We start from the raw sequence: 22,161 nt of genomic DNA on the forward strand, positions 1-22,161 counted from the left end.
TGGCGTTCATACATAGTTTCTCTATTCAACAGGAAAGCCCAGCTCTCAACACCAGACAGAGGCAGCTAATTCCCCTGTCTGTCAGGGCCGCTCAAAGAGCAAGCGATTGGAGATGACAAACGAGGCAGTAAGACAGGTCCAGCAGCTATACGGCAGCAGCAGCAGAGAGGGAGAGAGAGAGAGAGAGAGAGAGAGAGAGAGAGAGAGAGAGAGAGAGAGAGAGAGAGAGAGAGAGAGAGAGCAAAAAGAGTGCAGGCGAGGGCTGAAAGGAGCGTGTAAGTGCCAAAAGGGAGGAGGTATTTCATGTGTGTGTGTGTGTGTGTGTGTGTTCTTGCATATTTGTTAATCATACCGTGAGGGTCTCTGGGGGTCTGACGCCACGCTTGTCCGTCAGTCTGAAGGAGGGTGAAGTTTGTTTCCGGCTCGGGATTCACTTCTAACACCAGCTCTGCTCCCCATGAGGGTCTCTGTCACTCAGGCTTACACACAGGAATCCAAAAGAGGCAGAAAAAGTCTGTGTGTGAGAGAATAAAGCCACAAGTCCCTCCGTTTTTAAATGTGACCACCACGTGTGTGTGTGTGTGTGTGTGTGTGTGTGTGTGTGTGTCAGGCCTCACCTCTCTTCAGAAGGCTTCATCTGGGTATCAGCGGGGCCTCAAAGGGTGGATGTTGAGTTTAAAAGAGTTTAAGGCTCCATAGGACAGAACCAGCCATGATAACATCATCATCTACCATTTTCAGCAATTTAATTCAGTTTCCAGTTCAATTTATTCAAAATAAGTGTTATTTTTCATATTGACATTCAGTATTGTAGAAGAACAAACTGATCCTACACACGTTCTCCCTTTATTCACAATTTTTCAGTCTTAGAACTTAAGAAATCTTTGATGCATGATCTTTCATGCTTGTCATTTAATTATCTGGATCAAAAAAATCTCAAAACAACTTTATTAGTCTGACTAGGTACTGCAGAATAGATTTCTGATATTAAATATCTTGCTGGTGCTGGTGATCAATTCCTTCATGTTTGCCCAGTTTCATTTCAAACTGTAACAAATTTTAAGGTTTAAGGTTTTTTGGCAGGGCAGTGACTCTAAATTCACAATAATTTATTATGGCTTTCACTTCTATTCTTCCAAACAAAATCTCTTTATGTGCTCCTTCCTTTTTGTGGAACCTTTTACCTTTTTTTTCACAGTTGCATAATGATTTTCCGGAGACAAAAGGACACGATTTGTATCTGTCCTCTTCTTTCTGTGTCTGTCACATAATGCAAGAGTACACAGACACATAAAATGAAGAGAAAATGCTTAAAACAACAGAGATGTCATACACTCACCAGCCACTTCATTAGGTTCTTGTACCATCTAATGAAATCTGACATCAATTTTGCTTCTAATAATAATAATAATAATAATAATAATATATTATTATTATTATTATTATATTATTATTATTATAATTATAATTATTATAATAATAATTATAATAATAATAATAGATCAGACTTATATAGCAAAATTATCAAAGACACTTTATAGCAGTAGGAGAGGAAGAGAAAGAGAGCATACTAAAAGGAAAGAAAATCATGAAAAAAAGAAGGGAAAAAAGTAGTGCCCTCTAGGGAATAAAACATTATAATTACATAATTGTTTGATTGACACTCAGAGAGTTATTAGTTTAATTACATGTTTATTAAATATTTATAATATTTTGACCACTTCATTTACATTTATGTGAGTGTCAGAATATTAGAAATATCATAAAGCCACCACCCACACACCCTCAACAATAAACATAAAGTATAAAGCATAATTACCTCCACATTGGTTGTAATGATTAAAAAAAAAAAAAAAAAGGTGATAAAACACCTGCAGACAGGGTGATACTGTTGTACAGTAGTTGAGGGGAAAAGTTGAAGCTGGAGAATTTATGTCTTATTGACACTAAACTAGATTTCCCTTCACTACAGCAGGCTATGTATGATGAATAGGGGGAGTTGAGGAGTTATTTGGCAGGACCGAACACATTTCCTTCCTTGTAGCTTATTCCTGGTCATAAATTATCTGCAGCGGTTTAGCTTGTAAAAGGTTTGAAAGTGTGCGCCAACAGTGAACCAGAGAGAAGGGCTTTCATGACAAATGGTGCCAGGCTAAGAGCCAGCTGCACAGCATGCAAAACAGCACAATGGAACAACATTTGGTGTGCAAATCCAGCCGTCCATTCAAATGGTGTCCCAAACAAAAAGTTGATACACAAACAAATCAATTAACCCTCTGGAGTCGACGATCAAGCAGGCGTGATCAGATCACATTACATCTTTGTGACGTAAAGACTGACGTCAGCTTCCCTCTTAAGAAACGACTTGAAACTAAAAATATAGAACTAGATGTTATCCTCATTTTATCTCTAATGTGCTATATTTGCAACCTGTGTTCACATTTGCAACACTTAAAACGTCCTTATTGAGCATGATTGTGATTTAAAAGTTAAAAAAAACAACAACATCATTTTCAAAATATTCAGCAATTATAGGGTCATATAGGTGAGTTTATACTGAAAATGAAAGTCAAAAACAGCAAGAACAGCCTAAATATAGGCTATTTCATAGCCAGAAAAAAGGTTAACCTGAAGGGGGGAGTGAAAAGAAATTAGACAAAATAAATTAAAAGGTGTCAGCTCACACAGGAGGATAGGCTCAACTGTGGTTCATTTAAGTATATTCAACATTTAAGATTAAAAAACTAAATATCACCATGGCTGCTGCAGATACTGTGATATTAAAGAGTGTCAGGGTTTCCCCACACGGTGTGAAGGAGGAGTCTGAGTGCAGAGTGAGCGAGGCGGTGGAACCTGTCCGTTTCTGGATCTATTCTCCTGCTTTAATCCCGGAGACAGTCACACCCATCACACTGCCATTGTGCAGCTGAAGTCTCTCTATGCATGACAGAGTGTGGGTACTTGAGGTTATCATCCTGCAAGCATTGCCCAAATCACACACACATGAACATGCATATATGCGCATAAGCGTGCAAACTCAACGCCACACACATGCAATTAAAAGCTTTTGTGCATTTATAACCATATACCTGCAGATTTGGGGCCTCAACCTGCATCCAGGTGTTACACACTCTCTGTCTGACTCTGATCGGGTTTCACCTCTTTATCAGGAAGAGACATTCAAATAAAGTCTGTTATTTTCTGATAGAGTCCAGAATAACTTGTCTAGTAGCAACACTGTGTCCTCATTAATAACACTTTGGAGCTGTCTTTCATATAAGATTAATGTGTTTTTCTTCAACCAGACTAAATCCTTATCTTGTCAGCTAAAGCAACATGTTAACCCTCTTTGTGCCATCTTCTCTGCACAGTGTCTGTTTCTGTTGCCTCCTTTATTCCTCTATCAACTGTAGATTTTCTACTTTTCTGGCTTGTCTCCAGATGTTGCCTTAAAGAAGGCTGCACATTGAATTTAATTTTTATCGAAAAGGCAATATGGACGAGTGCAGTATCAACATAACAGCAGGCACACTATTAGTCAACGGAAAATTATGTGTTAAAACACATATTCTGAGTTAAGTATTCTGGTGCTGCAAGATAACCTGGGCTACAAATCATAAATGTTTGTTTTGTACAGATCCTTGCTAAAAACAACACCCCCAAAATGCTTGATCATATATATTTTTTAATAAAAATGAGATTGATACAAAAATTATTATTCCCTTTAGTAGTGTGCATCATATCGCAATTTTCAATTTGATTATTTTTTGTTTGTTTTGCCCCTCGCTTCTATTGCTTATGCTAACACCGTATCAATACATTAATTGCTGAGTCCTGGAAACAGAGAAGCATTGCTACAATTTTGAAATGCATTCAGATGATCAGAGAGTGAATGCATGAGGGCAATTTTTAGAATAAAACCACTTTTGTTAAGAGGTTAAATAAAAATAAAAAGTAAAAAGTAAGAACACCCCAGATGTCTGCAATAATCCTTCAATGCACAGGAACACTGTGCATGCACAACTGCTGTAATTTCACTTTTCACATTTGTTTTCTTTTCCAAAAAAAGTCTGGCTAAACTGGAGTTTGTTGGAAACCTGTCTAATAATTTGACAGCTTGTTTCTTGCCCTTCTTCACATCTCAGCAGTGAACTTAGTGAGTAAAATGTTATTATCATGACAACAGTTGCGGAATACAAATAAAAGACCAGCTGTTAAAATTGTTCTCCGTACACTACATCTGTATCATACAAGTTTTAAATTGATTCGATTTGATTTTAATTCGGATTGGTGCAGAATGGTTCCATTAGAAATGTTAAAATGCAATATTGTAAATAAAAACAGAATTTGAAAATCATTTTTAACCTATCATCTTCAAGACAAGACATTAATGGTGATGCTAAACCTTCTGTTCTTTTTGTAAATATACAAACTGAATTTGATTTGGAATTTCATGCATTCTGTTTTTTTCTTAGTTTTTAACTGCAGCCCAGCTTCTTTGGACTCAGGGGTTGTAGTTCTAATAACAATAATAAATCTACAGTTTTATTATATCAGTTAATACAATCCCCTGGTGAACAGACCATAGCAACACCTGTGAAAGCTAAACAAAGAAAAGGAAAGTATCTGCTTTGAGGCAGACTCCCAGCTGCACCTGCACAGAGAGAAATCCAGGTGAGTAGGTTTCTGATGAGGGAGATTATCAGCATTGTTCAATAGCATTTCCTCTCCTCACTCTCTGGCTTACTCACTCCCTTGTAATGTTTCCTCAACAGTTGACCCACCTCTAACCTGAGTTTGCACCCGATTTCGGCTATCCTTGCCAAGCAAAAGCTCAGGGCACCTCGAGACAAAACCACAAATCATCCAACTTGCTAAACCCTGGGAGAATAAATCCACATTGTGTCACTTACGGCATCAACCTAAGACAGCGCTGCTTCAGAGTGCCTGTGTGTTTTTAAAAATGTGTTAAATTTACAATTGCGAAGGGTTACACTAAAATAACATTCTTTTCCAGGCCCTAATTACAGCAATTACACTGGTAGCAGCTCTTTAGAAGATTCTATCCACAAAGGGAAAGATATGTTGTGTTTGAGTGCCTGATTGCTTGCACACAAGATGTGGCTTGCATTGGCTTTTTCCCTTAAGTACAGATAATCCACATGTGTCAGTGATTGAGGAGGTACAAATCCCACTGTAACAGACACACAGGTGGCACTGGAAAGAAACGGCATACCAGTCCAGATTTCTCTCTGTGTCTTATTTGGTCGATTACCACACAAGTCAGAAGGGCAAACTCCCTCTGCACAACCCAGATACAGGTGTGCGTGAGACCTAACACCCAAAACATGATACCGCTCTCTTGTCTAGATGCCGCTTCGCACCACATCCTGTTTGAGTGGTCATGCGTGAGTCTTTCAGTCAATTCATGCACGAAGATGAGCTACCACCAGTGCCATCCCATGCATGTTATCTCTCTCGAGTGCATTTAACTATCATTACATAAACAGAAACCAGACAATGCATCATTAAACTTAGAATAACTAACTAATAACCCATAATTACTAATAAACATCCAGCAATAATAACATGATATGTTTAATTCAACCTTCAAAAGAACTGAGGCGGACTCTCATCCAGCTCTGCCAGCTGAAACAGAATTAATTGAGCACTAAACAAACTCAATTTTCCACAGAACACTTTACAAGGTGGAGCAATACATGTGTGTGTGATGCAATTAAGAAGATCAGAAAGAAGAAAAACATTTCTGCAACACAAGTTTTTAGGCTTCTCTCTTTCTAGGCCAGAAAGTAGTATCTTTTCAAACCTCTAAAAACTATTTAAATTAAATGTCATTCTTTGGTGATCTCAGCTCATAGATTGGCTTCAGTGGTTTACAAGAAACCTATAAGACTATAACATGCACAGACCTGATGGGCTCCATGATGAATCATAATGACTGGTGACTTCCTGACATTTGTGTTTTTTTAGTTAAACTATTAGATGGATTTCCATTTAATTTGGTTCAGAAAGCCCCGCCCTCCTCAGGATAAAGTGTAATAACTTTGGTGATTCCCTGAATTTTCTTTTACTGCCATTATCCAGTCAAGATGCTTTAGCTTATGACCTGCGAAACTAATAACATTCATCACCCTCAGTTGGATATTGTGTTTAGTGCAAATTAGCAAATATTTGCATGCTAACTCACTAAACTAAGTTGGTGAACATGGTATCCTGCTAAACACCTGCAGAAAAGAGAGTAAACTTCTTGGATACCAAGATTCTTCAGCTCACAAGGTACAGGATGTCCTTATCCAAGATACTGGCACATTCAAGACAGTCCTGATATACTTTAGGACAGCTATTCTCAACCTTGGGGTCCCGACCACAATTGGGGTCGCGAGATGATTTCTGGGGGTTGCCAAATCATTTTGGAAGTCAGCTCTCTCTCTGTGTTAAAGTGTTCATGTGTTAATGTATTTAAGTCTTTTTGTCATTTTGTGTCTTTTTGGGTGGTTTTGTGTTTTTTTTGGTAATTTTGTGTGTTTTTTGGTAATTTTGTGTGTTTTTTTGGTAATTTTGTGTCTCTTTTTGGTCATTTAGTGTCTTTTTTGGTAATTTTGTTTCCTTTTTTGGTCATTTTATGTCTTTTTTAGTCATTTTGTGTCTCTTTTGGTAATTTTGTTCCTTTTTTGGGTAATTTTGTGTCTTTTCCTGGTCAATTTGTGTCTTTTTTGGTCAATTTGTGTCTTTTTTTGTTAATTTTGGGGGTTTTTTGGGTGATCTGAACTGTGCGTGTGAGATTCTGTTCATTGAGCGGGGGTCATGGACAATATGCATGTTAAATTGGGGGTCGCGACTCAAAAAGGTTGAGAACTACTGCTTTAGGAGATGATAATTATTGTAATAACAATAGTATTAAACATGTGACAAGGTTATTTCTGTCCCATGGCAGCAGGGTGATGATCTGCATTATTCTGGATTGTTTTGGTGCCCTGTGACCCCCTGTATGCATGCTGATGTTAGCATTTTGCTCAAAGCATGCCTTAAATATTAAACTATCCTCAACAAAATAAAACCTATAGGTTGTCTGCAACCAGCGCATTACGACCCATATTTATATTTGTTGGGCGGTGTGTTGACCTCTAGAGTCCATATTTCAGGTAATGTAGTATAAAGAGTGATAAAGTCCACGTAGGCCTAAGGATGGGGTGGATGGATGAGTAAAACACAGGACTTTCACCTATTCGTGCCTCATAAGTGACTTTATCTACAAAAACATACTAATTTAAAACAAAAAACATGATCTTCTACCAAACCGAATGAAGCATTTCTATTTAACGTTAACCACGTGTTTAAAACTGCAACCGGTTGGTCATGTGTTGTTTTGGGATTCACTGGCAAACAACTTGTTCTGTTTTTTTAAGTATGAGTATTTATTTCATTTATGTTTGGGGTTTAAGCTTATATCTGTCCTAATAAAGTTATACAACAGACTTAAATGTTTGGGAACCAGAACAAAATGCATTTGATTTTCATGATTCATTTATCTAGAAAATCAATCATCATTATGTGAAAAAAAAAACCATGTTGAACATCATACAATGACAAACATGTATTTTCAGAGCCAGAGCCCTTTCCACAAGTGCTTCATCTGCCAAGCTTAAAAAGACATGTCAGCAGTTTGACAGCTGAGAAAACACGACACTGTGCTCAAGGATATCAGTGGAAGCTGAGTGAATGCCTGTATCTTCCTGCTTAGGAATCACAGGATTTGGGCGGCGGTGAAAGCTTGTCAGCAATGACACACACAAAGGACTTGCTGTGTATCACTGAAAAATTGCAATACCTGCAACCAAAGCAACGATTAAGATCAAGTTAAGATCGAAGGTTTTAAAAAAAGATTTCTGCAATAACCTAGATAGAGTTTTGGAAAGGACCACACAGGCAAGACAGGCAACAGGGGCCATATAACTACTGGTAACATCACCAAGTTAGTGTACATGTTTTCCAAATTGTTACCTCTTCTCTATATCTACATATGAGATAACTAGCTTCAGGTGGGTAATTGTTTATGTGTTCGTGTCATTTTTAGGGCATTGTTGCTTTCTTGCCAAGAGCTGGTAAACATGCTTAAGCTGCATTTTCACTGCTTGGTACGAAGAAGCTCTACTCAACTCAGCTTGCTCTTTTATTGTTTTCTTTGAGCAAAAGCTGTGGTACTTGTACTTTTTGTAGTACCACCTCAGTTGAGGTTCCAAGCGAGATGTATTGACACTAGATGGTTGAGTTAAAACATTGCAGACCACTGATTAGTGAATTGAACTGTGAATTGAACTGAACTGAACTGAAGAGAGAATTCTCACTAATACAAAATGGGACATCCTGCATCCCCTCCAGCCAAGCTACCATCAATAGTGACAGCAGTTTTTTACTCACCCAACTACGATTTTGAAAAGTCTGCAGAACTATGCTGTACAACGGACAAAGTGCTGATGTTCCTCTGTTTGGTTGCCAACAAAAGGATCCAGCAAGTGTCACATTGAAAATGATATTGTAGTACGTACTCGTTGACGTAGTACTCAATGCCACAACAACACGTGCCATTTTTAAAAGCCGGTGAAGTAGCGAGTGGTCCTCTGAACACATTGACAAGAAACACAGCAAGCTCTGCTCCTTCCATCTTGGTGTCTCTTTCCTTATTGTTTACGTTTGGCGCGTCTCCCTTGTTAAATCCGTTGCGTATGTGACGTCACGGTCAAAACTGTTACTGAGCGATTACGCGACGATCGAAAACCATACGTCACCTCCGGAGTCTCATAAATTCCTCTGGGGCCTTTTGGATGCTAAGTGAGCAGCCATTTGAGAGGCCGTGGCCTGAAACTTTCCCAGCGGCCACTTTTTACCCTAATGGAAACGCGCCTAATTGAAATGGGGGAAAAAACAAGAAAGGACCTGGTACCAAAAGTGAGTCAAATTGAACTGAGCCATAAAATGAAGTGGGAGCATAGTCTTAGCTTAGCATAATAACAGGAAACAGAGGAGAACAGCTAGCCTATAAATTAATTTTAACACATTATACATCACTTTATTCTGTATAAAACTAAAGCGTAAAAATATCAGGTCATATCATTGGTTATGTGCTGGAGTCTGTCTTACTGTTCCTACAGATTAAACATACAAAACTTTAATTGTGCGCTTTAAAAGTGCTATGTCGTAGGCAGGTTTGTTGCCCTGGACAGAGCCAGGTAAGCTGTTTCCCGTTGTTTCCAGTCTTTGTGCTAAGCTAAGCTACAGTAGTTGGTAACGCTTTATATTAAGGTCCTTGTAATAACCATTAATTAACAAGTAATAAGGCCCTTGTAAGTCCTTACAAGATGCTTATTAACAATATTGTGTGTTTATAAGCTTATATAAGTGTTAATAATGGCATTACAAACACCCATGACCCACCCATTATGTCTTTGCCATGCCTTTATTAATCTTATTTTGTTTGCTTATTGATATTAAAATATACTTTATTGCTCATCTATTATAAGTTAACTATAAGTTAACTATGCTTTTTGCAACTACCGGATTTAAAGCGAGAACAATGCCTTATTACTTGTTAATTAATGGTTATTAAGGACCTTATTATAAAGCGTTACCCAGTAGTTTTATATTTATATAGTCATGAGAATAGTATATTTTCATCTGATTCCCAGCAACAAAGCAAATGTGCGCATTTCATTAAAAAAAAAAAAGACGTTTTACTTTAAAAGCATTTTAAAAGTGAGTGTAAAATGTTTGAATTACATCACTTTGTAGACAGAATTGCATGCCTTTACGTGCATGCTTTTACTTTGCCAAAGCCTCTGAGCTCTGTGTGATAACCCCCCTCGCACCCTCCTGTGTGCCTCGCTGTCAGACAGCAGACACACACACACAAAGAGTGAAATGAATCCGTGGTAATGAAGTAGAACAAAATAAGAAGGATAGTGCTTGACTTCTATAACCATCCTAACATGCAACTATTCTATTGTGCAACTGAGGATCCTTTCAGGTGCAGGCACGGGTAAAAATGCTCATGTGCGGCCGCCTGGGCTCTCTGCAGGCTGAGACATCTATGAGGTGTTGACACATGGATCCTAACAGAGCCCAACTGACATAGATGCACTGACATCTGCAACCAGGCATGACTATAATTGTGAGCTCTGTTACATTGCAAGAGAGATACTGTCTCTATCAGGTAAGGGGTGAGTCATCCTGTGTGTGAGTCATACAAGAAAACCTGATCCACAACTGGCTATGAATAGGGGTATAAACGTCGATAAGCTGATTATCTACTGATTAATTACTCGAACAAATCTAAAAATAAAGCTAACTCTTACTTTGGTCAGGACATTTTCTCTCCTTGTTGTTGGACTCTCCCAGTTTTTTTGTGTTGATTTTATGTGATATAATCAGCAGTTATGGTATAATTATCATGAGTTGACAAGTGTTCATTGGAGTGTCGTTGGCTCAGATGCAGCAGTCAAATTTATCTAGCCATGTTTAATTTACTGAGATGGGTGTGGACTGCCGGCACAGTGTTTGTTACATTGTCTTTTAAACTGTTTGGTGTCGGCATGAAAAGGACTTTTGTTTACACGGATTTTGTGGCTGTAAACCACATTTTTTTAAAGCTGTCTAGGTACAATGTGAGGCAATTTGTATGCATGAATAGCTTTTTATTGCCAATGTGTGAAAGGATTGTAATAACAAGTAATTTAAAAACTAAGTTGTTTCTCAACTTTCTAGGTTGCCAATAACAGTCTGTGGATTGTTTCGGAACGTTTCTTCTGGGAGAATCAAAAAGATGTGACATTGGTGCGGACTCCTGAGTGCTTTGCCTCTCTTCAGTACACCAAAACATACATAGCTAACATTAGCTTGGGAATGGAGCCTGCTAATGGCACCAGAAACAAAACTGAGTGCAAGAAGGTTTATCTAAAGTGAAGTCATCTTCTGAAGAAAACTATTGTCAACATTGCCTTTTTTTTTCTGAGCTTCCACACTTGCAAACATTATCATGCAAAACAAAGGTATAGTAGGTCTTTAAATACTGATGCACTGGGCTGGTGTTTCTACTACCAACCTGAAGCATGTCCAGAAATCAAAATGTCCAAAATCACATCTCGAAAGGCTTTTCCTATAACCAGCTTGGCTAAAAACAAGCTTTTCCTAGTCTGTTGCAGGCCACATTTTAGTCGTCGAGACTAAAACTGATATCCATAGAAATTTGGCTTCATTAAGAACCAGAGCATCTGCAGATTCAGCTCGTACCTGATACGTTATCATCCACTAAAGTTAGGCACCATGCAAGATGAATAAATACCCATTTTGTCCAGCAGACATCTACACTCATCTGAGCGCACTTTTTTTAATACATTCAAGTTATAAAATACTGATTATACTCACTTTAAAGTTCATAATTTATGATCTTAAAAAGCAACAAAAAATATATTCAAAAATGCATAACATCCATTTGAAAAGCACCATGCTGGAATTAATAAGTTTAGAGAAAGTTTCCCCTTTTTCAAGCTGTGAATATCATGTTGTAAGATGGAGGTTTCTATTTCTATTTGAATGAGTCTACTGCTGTTTGTGTTTGTTTGAGCATGTGTGTGTGTGTGTGTGTGTGTGTGTGTGTACGCTGACCCAGTCAGGTCACTGTGAAGCAAGTGAGAGTTTCTTGTTTGCATTAGCAGCTGCAGGGGCTTGGTGAGGATGCAAAAAACTGACGGTTGACTTGTTCCAAACCCGGGCCAGTTTACATAACTGAAGCACTTCGCTGCCCGAGGAGTCTGCCGTTAAATCAGTGTGTGTGTGTGTGTGTGTGTGTGTGTGTGTCTGTCATAAACACACTGACAAAGGAAAATAAACATGGATAGGTGTCGTACAGTAGATTTATCTCATTTATTGTGTTGGTACGATGACAGGGGCACTTGAAATGGGCTGACCTCCGCCAAAACCACGCACCATCACAGTTCATGGTTGTTAAACGGATATAATTAGTGTATTCGTTCTTGTGATTCTGATCTGCTCCAAAATTAAATGAGTTCTTCTTTGGCTCATGCTACACTCTTCCACCAAGATTCATGAAAGTCAGGCAAGTAGTTTGCTAAATTAATGTCATATCTAAATAATACAAGAAGAATCTACAAATCCTCTGTTATCTGCTCTTTGCACCCATTATTGAACATTGGCGCAAAGACATGAGCCCTGTTTTTATTTAGTATTATCCCTAAAGCTATCCACCACTGGCACACGAGCAGCCACCAAATGGTTAAAGTCAAGTGTTCAAATTCAAATGTCTAATTTGTTTGTCTTTGTTTGGAGAGAGCCGTTTCTCTCTGGCACAGCCAGAAGTATACGTGAGACACAAAGTGAAGGGCTCTTCATTTGCCTTGGCTGCAGCTCCGCTCTCCTGTGCAGCTGTCCCTGCCTTCAGCGTCTCCACGCTGTGCTGTGCTGTGATGGACAGGTGGAGGCCTCTCATGGTGCCACCAATGCATGGCTCCAGGGCCCTTGGCTGGGGAGGCCCTAACGTATACTCAGTGATGCCAAACTCAAGTACACTTCAACAGGAAGACTCGGTTTCATGCATGCACAGTACAAAGGGGTAGGCAAAATTCATGAACAGTTTCCCTAACTTTAAGATAATCAAAACTCAATTGTAAGCACTGCAGCAGAAGTGAGAGTTATGTAAAAGAATCCATAACCATGCATCCATTTTGATTGATGCTTCAGGATTGGTTTGTCTTCTTTTGTTATCTTTGATGTGAGTCACATATCAAAAAGCTGAATTCCCCTTCAAACTGCAGTTAACTGACACTGTAATATTATCCCCTTATACAATGTGTGTAATTATGATTTAGTCTCTTCAGAGCTACAGTCAATTTTCTTCCGCTGGTTTATGTTGAGTTTTTAATGCATTTTATTTTCCCTTTACCAATCAGCAACATAACACTTCCATATTATCACTGATAAGCCATCTTTATGAAGAAAACAGTCAGGCTTGACTGCTTTTCACAGACAAATCAGTATCTACCAGTCAGAGCATATATGTTGTCCAATATGAAAACTTTTTTTTACAGAACATATTACACTGAAATGAATGGGTTTTCAGTGTAATATGCAACCCTAACCCTAAAAATGGTGTAAGCTATTTCTTTTATTTCATTTTTTCTTCTTCTTTATTCAAATGATCAACACTTCACTTACACCGATAAAGTACAAAGAGTTAATTTAGCTATTTTTTTAATTTCTATTTTACATTTATCTCTTCAGTTTTCTTGAGCATAGGAATGCACATCAGCATCATGTATAATAATTTTAAATATTACTTTATTAGGTTATTTGTTTTAGAAAGCAGTCTTCTGAACACCTTGGCATAATCTTATTGGTGCATAATTCACGTGGAAACGGTCTATTATCATTCCAGCTTAAAAATCCACCACAGCGGTCGCCATATTGGTAATCAGTGAATTTTATCTAAAATCGGCATCAGTCTATGAAATCCCATATCAGTCGGGCTCTAGAAAACAGCTGCCTGCTGCTTCCTGAACTGGTTGTGACAAGAGTGTAAAGTTGTGAGCTGGTAAACACAAAAAACAGGCTAAAATGCTAAAGAGCTCAGTAGAAGTTAAGTAAACTGCAGATTTAAACTATGATTCACTGTGTTTGTCACTGTGAGTGTCCTTTTATCCATTTTATCCAAAATCATTAGCGGCTTAAAAAAAAAATACAAGCAATCAAAGAATAATTGTGAGATTAGTATTCATTGTTGCTCAGTCAAAATATTGTTTTTGAAGAGAGTAAGAGTAGAGAGTTGTTATCTTTCTAAACTAGGCCTATCCTTTCAAGTTACACAACACGATCTACTGGGAACGAACTCTCATCAACACATTATGAAATGCTCTTTATGAAACGCTCATTATGAAACGCTCTTGATCAGAAAACGTTGACAGTCGAGTCACCTCTCAACAGCATAACTCATATTTTTAATCCACCAGCACGAACACTGAGATAAAAGGCTCATGAACAAATATTAACAGTCAATGCTGTGTGAGTGCCAGATCGTGATGCATAAGCAAACTATGGCAACTATGAGCCTGAGCTCTAGTAACAACGAGTACCTGAGAAATTACTCACCACTAATTGTTCGTAGCCATAGAGCATAAGAAGCTGTCTTAACGAAAGGGTGAGGTCCACTGTAAACTATACTGCATGTCGATCACAGCTGTCACAGGCTGGAGTGAAGAAACCGCACAATCAAACACATAAGTACAGTCATTTGGATAAGAGTGCATTAACTTAATGCAGTATTCCATGTTTGCATTGCGTCTTAAAACAACAAATATACTGGATAAAAACTCATATTGATTCTATGCAATTAATGCAAGCAATTAATGTCAGATTATACTGTGGGTGTATATTTGTGCGTTCTACTGTCTTCTTTGATGTCTTGTTTTTTTTGTATTCTTGTTGTTTTAATGGCTCTTGCAGTAGAATTTCCTTTGGTAGGACTATAAAGATCTGCATGCACAGATGCAAACTGTTGATATTGTTTTGAAAAATGGTGCATCAATAGAGGCTTCATAACAACATTTATTTAAGTATCTTTCTGTCTTTTTAATTTTGATTTTTGGTTCATTTTAGTTACATGCATGCTGAGTACAAAGAGCAAAATTCATGAACAGTTTACCTAACTTTAAAATAATCAAAACACAATTTTAAGCACTGCAGCAGAAGTGAGAGTCATATTAAAGCATCCATACCCATACATTCAATTTTTCTCTTATTTTTGATGTATGCTCCAGGATTGGTTTGGCTTCTTTTGTTGCTTCCTACTGTCTTCTTTGATGTGTTGTGTTTTTTGTATTTTTGTTTTTATAGAATTTCCTTTGGTAGGACAATAAAGATCTGCATGCACAGATGCAAACTGTTGGTATTGTTTTGAAAAATGGTGCATCAATAGAGGCTTCATAACAACATTTATTTAAGTATCTTTCTGTATTTTAAAATTTGATTAATTGGTCCATTTTACAGAAGAGAACCAAATTGAAAATGCACACTACCATTCATAAGTTTTTAAATGCCAAGTTTATAATACCAGTGGTGGAATGTAACTAAGTACATTCACTTAAATACTGTACTTGAGTAAACATTTGAGGTACTTTACTCTACTTACTTTACTTTCAGTATTTCTATTTCATGTAACTTTTTAATTATTACTTCACTACATTTTGAGGCAAATATTGTATTTTTTACTCCACTACATTTATATGCCAGCTTTAGTTACTTTTCAGGTCGAGATTTAACATAAAAACATGATACATTTAAAATGAATAGACAGTATATTAAGTAGTTAAAATGAGCCCTACCTTGATACATTTTTTAACACCGCTTACATACAGTAAACAATCTGATTGGGTCCATTCTGCATAACAAGTACTTTTACTTTTGCTACTTTAAGTACATATTGATGCTAGTACTTTTGTACTTTTACTGAAGTAAGTTTTAAATGCAGGACTTTTACTTGTAGTGGAGTAATTTCCCAGTGTGGTCTTAGTATAGTAGTATTATTTTTACTTAGCTAAGGGATCTGAATATGTTTTCTGTATAATACCATTAAAGTAATGGCTGCAAGTCAGGATTATTAGCTCGGCTAAGGAGGTAATTTTTTTTTGTTTGTCTAATTGTCAAAAGGATTACGGAAAAGACACTGGTCAGATATCCATGAAACTCGGTGTAGCATGGGCCAAGGAAGAACTCTTTGAATTTTAGAGCGGATCTGACTCACAAGGTGGGTGGACAACTTATTTTATTCTACCCTGTTGTTAACATTGCGAGATAGGACATGGCCTTAACCGGAGGTCTGCATTCTCAGCTGTTCTTCTAAATTAAAATCTTAACATACAACTCCAATTTCAAAAAAGTTGGGACTCTGTAAAAGCTAAATAGAAATCGAATGCATTAAATTCAGAATTCAGTGTTCAAAAAAAAAACAGTTGTTTTGTCCAAAATCTTCTTTTTGTCCTATATACAATTATATAAAATCTTCACCTTTAAGGAGCTGAAACTAGGGAATCTTTGGCAGTTTTGAATGATCAAAATAGATATATTTTCTGCTCATCCGCAGCACTAATTACAAATAAATAAACATTTACTTTTAGGCTAAAATTCTCACAATGACAAATAATTCTCTTCAGTGTGTATCCGACCCCCCTTTCTCTAAGGTGTCAGTTTGCATGCTCTCTGCACACACACACACAAACACACACACACCCTTCTGCAGAATATACTTGTACAACCTTAGACAAATCCCAGTGTACTCATAGATTACTAATAACCACATAGTGCTGTCCACAATTAAACATTTGTGATCCAATAAAAAAGTAGGCTATCTTTCAATATATGAATCAAGCTGTAAAAATAGTTTGTCTTTGTTCAGTATAAAGAGTACACGTGGGATTTAACGAAATAAAATATTTGCAAAAATAATAGGATGTTAATCAATCACAGACTAAGGTAACAAAAATCCTAAATTTAAATAATTCTGCACCCTCAGCTAAAACAAAGTGGCTTATAGTCTTATAGTCACATCAATCACAACTGTAACTTTACAAAAAAAATGCCTTCCTCATTATTGGATGATAATCAAATAAATATTTTTTTTATTTGACCTTTATTTACTCAGGTAATCTAACTGAGACACAAGTCACTTTCTCAAAAGAGACCTGGTAAAGACACAATAATAATATATGATAATAAAGAAATAAAGTCTTGCCTAAATACTGACAGATTTCTAAGGCTTTAAGATATTCTCAAATATCTGCATGATTTAATTGTGTAAATTAAAATTGTCCTGCAATATCAACTGTTTATTATACACTTTTTATATCAACCATCTTCTTTTTTCCTTTAGTTTTCCCCAACTTTTTAGGAACATTTGTTTGGAATGACAAGACAAAGTGTAACTGAACTGAACCCAGCAGGTATGAGGACTCACGTTAACCCAGCCCGTCATAAAACAGGGTCCTGCAGGTCCAGCCCACAGGACTAAACCTTTCATCAGGCTATTTGTCTGAGTAAACCCACGCTCTCACCACACTGCCGCTCTGACACATGCCCGCAATGCTAACCCGGCCTGGTGATGAGCGGTGGGAGTGTGCTGCCGTGTTTTCCTCACTGTTTGTTTAAAAGATTAAGGTGGTGAACCCTGGCCCTGTGGAGTCCCTGGACTTCATACCACCAGAGCTGCTCAGCATTGTCTCCATCACTGGTGAAATTTAATAGTGTTTAAAGTCAGCGTTAAAGCCGAGCTTTCACAGATTAGACTATCCAACTCTGGGCTTGGTTATTTAAAATGTGTGTGCAGCAGTTTCAGCTCTGCTAAAATAAATATATACTGAAAAAATGACACTGATTTTAAAACACGTCTAGCAGCTATAACCGCCAATTCCTTGTAGATACTGCGAATAAAAAAACAATTGTGAATTTCTATGCTTGGAGTTGGTTATTCCTGTCTCTCAGGTTGCGTCCAGGGATTATGATGATGGCCTATATTTTGCATGCTGAAATCACAGGACGGCCTTTGTCTGGAAAACATTTACATCTCTTAACACAGCTGGCTTGTCCAACCACTGGTGCAAAACAAACAAGGAAGCAAGGTAGAAAAACAACAGGTAGGTTAAGTTACCACTAAAGAGGTCTTTTAGTGTTAAACGTCAAAACAACATGGACCATTTTGGAGTTTTAAAAATAAACTGAGGTCGGCTTTAAAGGGAAATTTGAATATCAAGAGGAAAGTATGTTTGTTTTGACAGTTCTGGTCTATGAAATGTAAAAATAAAAAAAGGCCCTGCAGAGAATAAATCTGATAGTTGCAAGTGAGTATATAATCTGTAATTAAAGCTGAAGACCAAAAATTCTGTTTATCTTTTCAGGAACAACAGTTTCAAAAACTTTTTCAAATCTAATAAGAAAAAAGATTCTAATTTGTACTGCATATTTTCTTTCGTGCCATTTTATGATATCAGTTATTTATTAGATTTATTACAGCTGTATTTAAAATATGTGAAAAACCTTGATATAGAAATTTCCACCATAAAGTATGCAGACTTTGCTAAACGTGAACAATGGACCCTTATAGAGCGGAGGTATGTCAGGAGCATGTGATGCTCTGGGGGGTGTGGCCCCTCAGGTGTTCTGTGGCAGGAACACACTCTTCAGGTGAGTCATTCTCACACACACCTTAAACACCACGCATGGCGCTCTCACACCTTAACTCTTCAGCTTCACCTGACAACAAACTGTGGGAATAATCTAAACAAACACAGCACATTTAAGAGACAGGATCTCTTGGAGAAAAGCTAATTGCTTCCATTTGAAGAGCTGCTGGGTTTGGACTTGCAGACAGTAAGTTGCTTAACAAATGTGACCTTTCTAGCAGGATTGTGTGCTGCGCTGATCTCTTGTTTTGATTTTTCCACTGTCCAGGATTTAATCAGACAGTGGGAACTCTATCTAAACTGTGGACGTACTTGCAGCATTTGCAGTAAATTTGTTTTATAATCTGTCTTTTAAGGGACATTTCTGAACTGTCCATGACAATGCCGGTGGTCAAAGTGGAGAAAGACTCTCCACCAGAAAACACCTTGTCTGCCTCCAACGCTCCACTGCAAGCGGAGGAGCAGCCCAGAGGACGGAGGAGGAAGAGACCTCTCCAGAGAGGGAAACCCCCGTACAGCTACATCGCACTCATCTCCATGGCCATAGCCAACTCCTCTGACCGTAAGCTGACTCTGGGGGGCATCTACAAGTTCATCACAGAGCGCTTCCCCTTCTACAGAGACAATTCAAAGAAGTGGCAGAACTCCATCCGCCATAACTTGACTCTCAATGATTGCTTTATCAAGATCCCCAGAGAGCCGGGGCGGCCAGGGAAGGGCAACTACTGGGCCTTAGACCCGAATGCAGAGGACATGTTTGAGAGCGGCAGCTTCCTGAGGCGCAGGAAGAGGTTTAAGCGCTGTGACTTGAGCACTTACTCCGCATTTGTGCACGAGACGCCAGTTTTCTCTCCTGTCCAGATTGCCAGATCAGCCGCGTACTCCAACTCAGTGTACAACAACATGACAGTCAGTCCGGGCTACGGGCAGCAGCTGCAGTCTGCCTATTACTCCTCTTCATCCCCTCCTGGGTTTGGACCCGGTCAGACCCGCATGTTCAGCATCAATAACCTCATAGGACACCAGACTCCATCCAGCATGCTGGGAGGTCAAGGCCCAGAGGTGATGCAGCAGCCCGGGCGCAGCTTCAGTCCTGAAGGACTCCCCAACGGGTCCAGTCCGTGCGGCCTGGGAGCCCCGGCTTTCCAGGGCCAACCATGCGGAGGGGTCGCATCACCCCGCTCCTCTACACATCCAGGGTTTGCCTACCCTGGGCCAAACGGCCACCCACACCACCACACACACCAGGGCTCGTATGGACAGGGCCACACCCAGGGGTATGCAGCGACAGGACGCCTCCATTCAGCCGCCCACGGGTCTATGGACTCCATGGACCATTACGGTAGGGTCTCCCCAGTGCAGCTGGGCTCTTTCTCCCAGTATAACAGCGCTGCAGGTCCCATCCCCAACACTGGGGGGTACCTGAGACACCCAGCGTACCCGGGGAATATGGACAGGTTTGTGTCAGCTATCTGAGCTGCTGAGACTCTAGATCCGGGCATCTCACTGCCTTGTTAACAGAACATCAGAGACTTTAAATAACACCCAGTGAGCCAGACATTTCTGCACACAAATGTGTTTTTCTTCAATTGTGACAAGGACAAAACTGAAAAGACTGATTTGGAAAAAAAACCTCCTGAAACAACTGTGATACACCACATAAACCCTGCAACCCGTTTTCCATATTGGTGGTAATTTACTTTGAGATACGATAAATTTTGGATTTAAATGTCTTTAAAGGCCTCTTCACAGCATGTGAGGGTAAAGTTCATCTAATGTCCTGTGTGGCTTCTTTTTTTTTTGTCATGAATTTGAATGTGCAAGTTTAATATTTACATTACTGGTGAGTTTTAAATGACGGACTTTTAGTATAAAAATTTGTATAAATTATGGTGCTTCATGGTCTTAGGCTTTGCAATAAATGGCTTGTATGAAGAACGTCAGCTTTAGTACATTTGCATGTATTTCAATGCCAAATGAAAATGCATATTAGGTTGCCTTTTTTTGGAAATAAACAGAATTATAAAGCACTTTGGTTCTTCAAGAATAAAATATTTAAATTATTTATGTATTTTTGACATTACAATTTAAGGAACTGTGCTGAAATATCACACCAGGAGTTATTTTTATAATGTCTTAGGGGGAAATTTGGTTTGCTACATATTAAATTGTCATAATTTTAATAGTTATCATTAAACTATAATATCTTAAACAATAACAAGGACAAACAGGTCTAGACATTGGCCTTCAGGAACAAAAAAATGCTTTCAAACATCTTTTTCTTTTGTGCTCGAGTTGTTTTCTTCAGTGTTTCAGCTCAGCTGGTTTGAAGTGTTGTCTGGAGCCGCAGTATTATCAGCCACCGTGACCGGCCTCAATTATCGAGTCCAGACATCAACATGGCACTTAGACAGACACAGTTAATCTACCACACATATCCACTAATCAAGAAAATGAATTGACTTGTAACTTGATAATCCAGCCTATAAAGTTAAGTAGTGCGAGTTCTTTATCTCGATGAGAGAAACCTCCCTTACACAAAGTCTGCATATCTGACAAGATGAGACTCGTAAGGAAACGCTTCATTATAGTGAAGACACTTGATTTTCCTCTCAGAAAAGAGGCTTAGTTGACAGATAAGATGTTGGGTTTTTTCAACAAAGTATTCATCATTGAAAGGGTGCTTGTTTTTCTTTAGTGTGACTGAATCTATGTGGATTAAATGATGATGGCAGTAATCAGCAAGTGTCAAATTATAATTTCAAAAGGACAGTGGTGTAATTATTGTAAGACCCGCACTCAAGATAAAAGTGATTCGCAACAAAGATTCACATGATAGACTTGAGTTATCAGCTTGAATTATGGGTAACACTTTACAATAACCAACTAAATAATGTTTATAGATGGTTTATAAACCAATTATTAACCATTTACAAAGTGCTTTACATATTTAATCGTTAAATGTTTTCAACCAATTTCTTAAAGGTATATGAATCATTTTTAAATCGTTAACATACTTAATATAGAGTTAAAAATATTAAAATGGTTGCAACTAAAACCATTTATAAACAATTAATTATAATTTAATTGTTTGTTAATGGTAAAGTAACTATAAACTTACATTAATAGACATGTTTATAAATGAATATACATCTATTTGCCATTTATACATGATTAAGTTAGTTAAACATTAATAAATTATGTATTTACCATTCTAAATGGTCTATAAACAGTTTATAAATGATGATTAAACATTAATAAACTATTCTGTTTACCGTTTATAAATGATGGTTATTGTAAAGTGTTACCGAATTATGTTCTAATGGTGGCCCATAACAGGAGGAATTAAGCAGACTTAATTAATATTATAAAATGAGTTCAACAGCATCTAAAAGAAGGAGCACAGAGTCTTAAATAAAGTCAGGTGTAGCATGACTTTTACATTAACAACAAACATCAACAGAAAATGATGGTCTACAGTAACTCCAAGCTGCAACTCAACAAAGGGAACGAGTCTGTAATTTTTATGCAGTGCGCAATATTTTAGTGCTCGAAAACACTGTGATTGCTGTGGTTTGTTTAGAGGTTTTTAATCACTGAAATATATATTCTACACAACACAGGAGATGCATCTTCTAATTGAAATTGTTTTTCAAAAGTGCAAATTTGAAAGGTGTGTGGTTCAGGTACAATGGTGGAAAAAAGTATTCAGATCCCTTATTAAGTTAAAGTACTAATACCACACTGAAATTACTCCACTACAGGTAAAAGTCCTGCATTCAAAACTTACTGAAAAAGTATCAGCATCAAAATGTACTTAAAGTATCAAAAGTAAAAGTACTTGTTATGCAGAATGGCTGCACTCAGATTGTTTAATATATTCTAAATATATTGTTAGATCATT

The 22,161-nt window shown here is 37.8% G+C and overlaps 1 protein-coding gene across 1 annotated transcript; it reads left to right on the forward strand.

Annotated features, from left to right (window-relative positions):
- Positions 1-18,187: 18,187 nt before the first annotated feature.
- Positions 18,188-19,733, forward strand: foxe1 (forkhead box E1). Its single transcript, XM_059334777.1, is given in 4 exon segments — positions 18,188-18,258; positions 18,382-18,400; positions 18,403-18,443; positions 18,614-19,733. Coding segments are annotated over 4 exon segments (1,251 nt in total).
- Positions 19,734-22,161: the final 2,428 nt, after the last annotated feature.

This window comes from Centropristis striata, chromosome 1, assembly GCF_030273125.1.
Source record: "Centropristis striata isolate RG_2023a ecotype Rhode Island chromosome 1, C.striata_1.0, whole genome shotgun sequence".
Lineage (NCBI taxonomy): Eukaryota > Metazoa > Chordata > Actinopteri > Perciformes > Serranidae > Centropristis > Centropristis striata.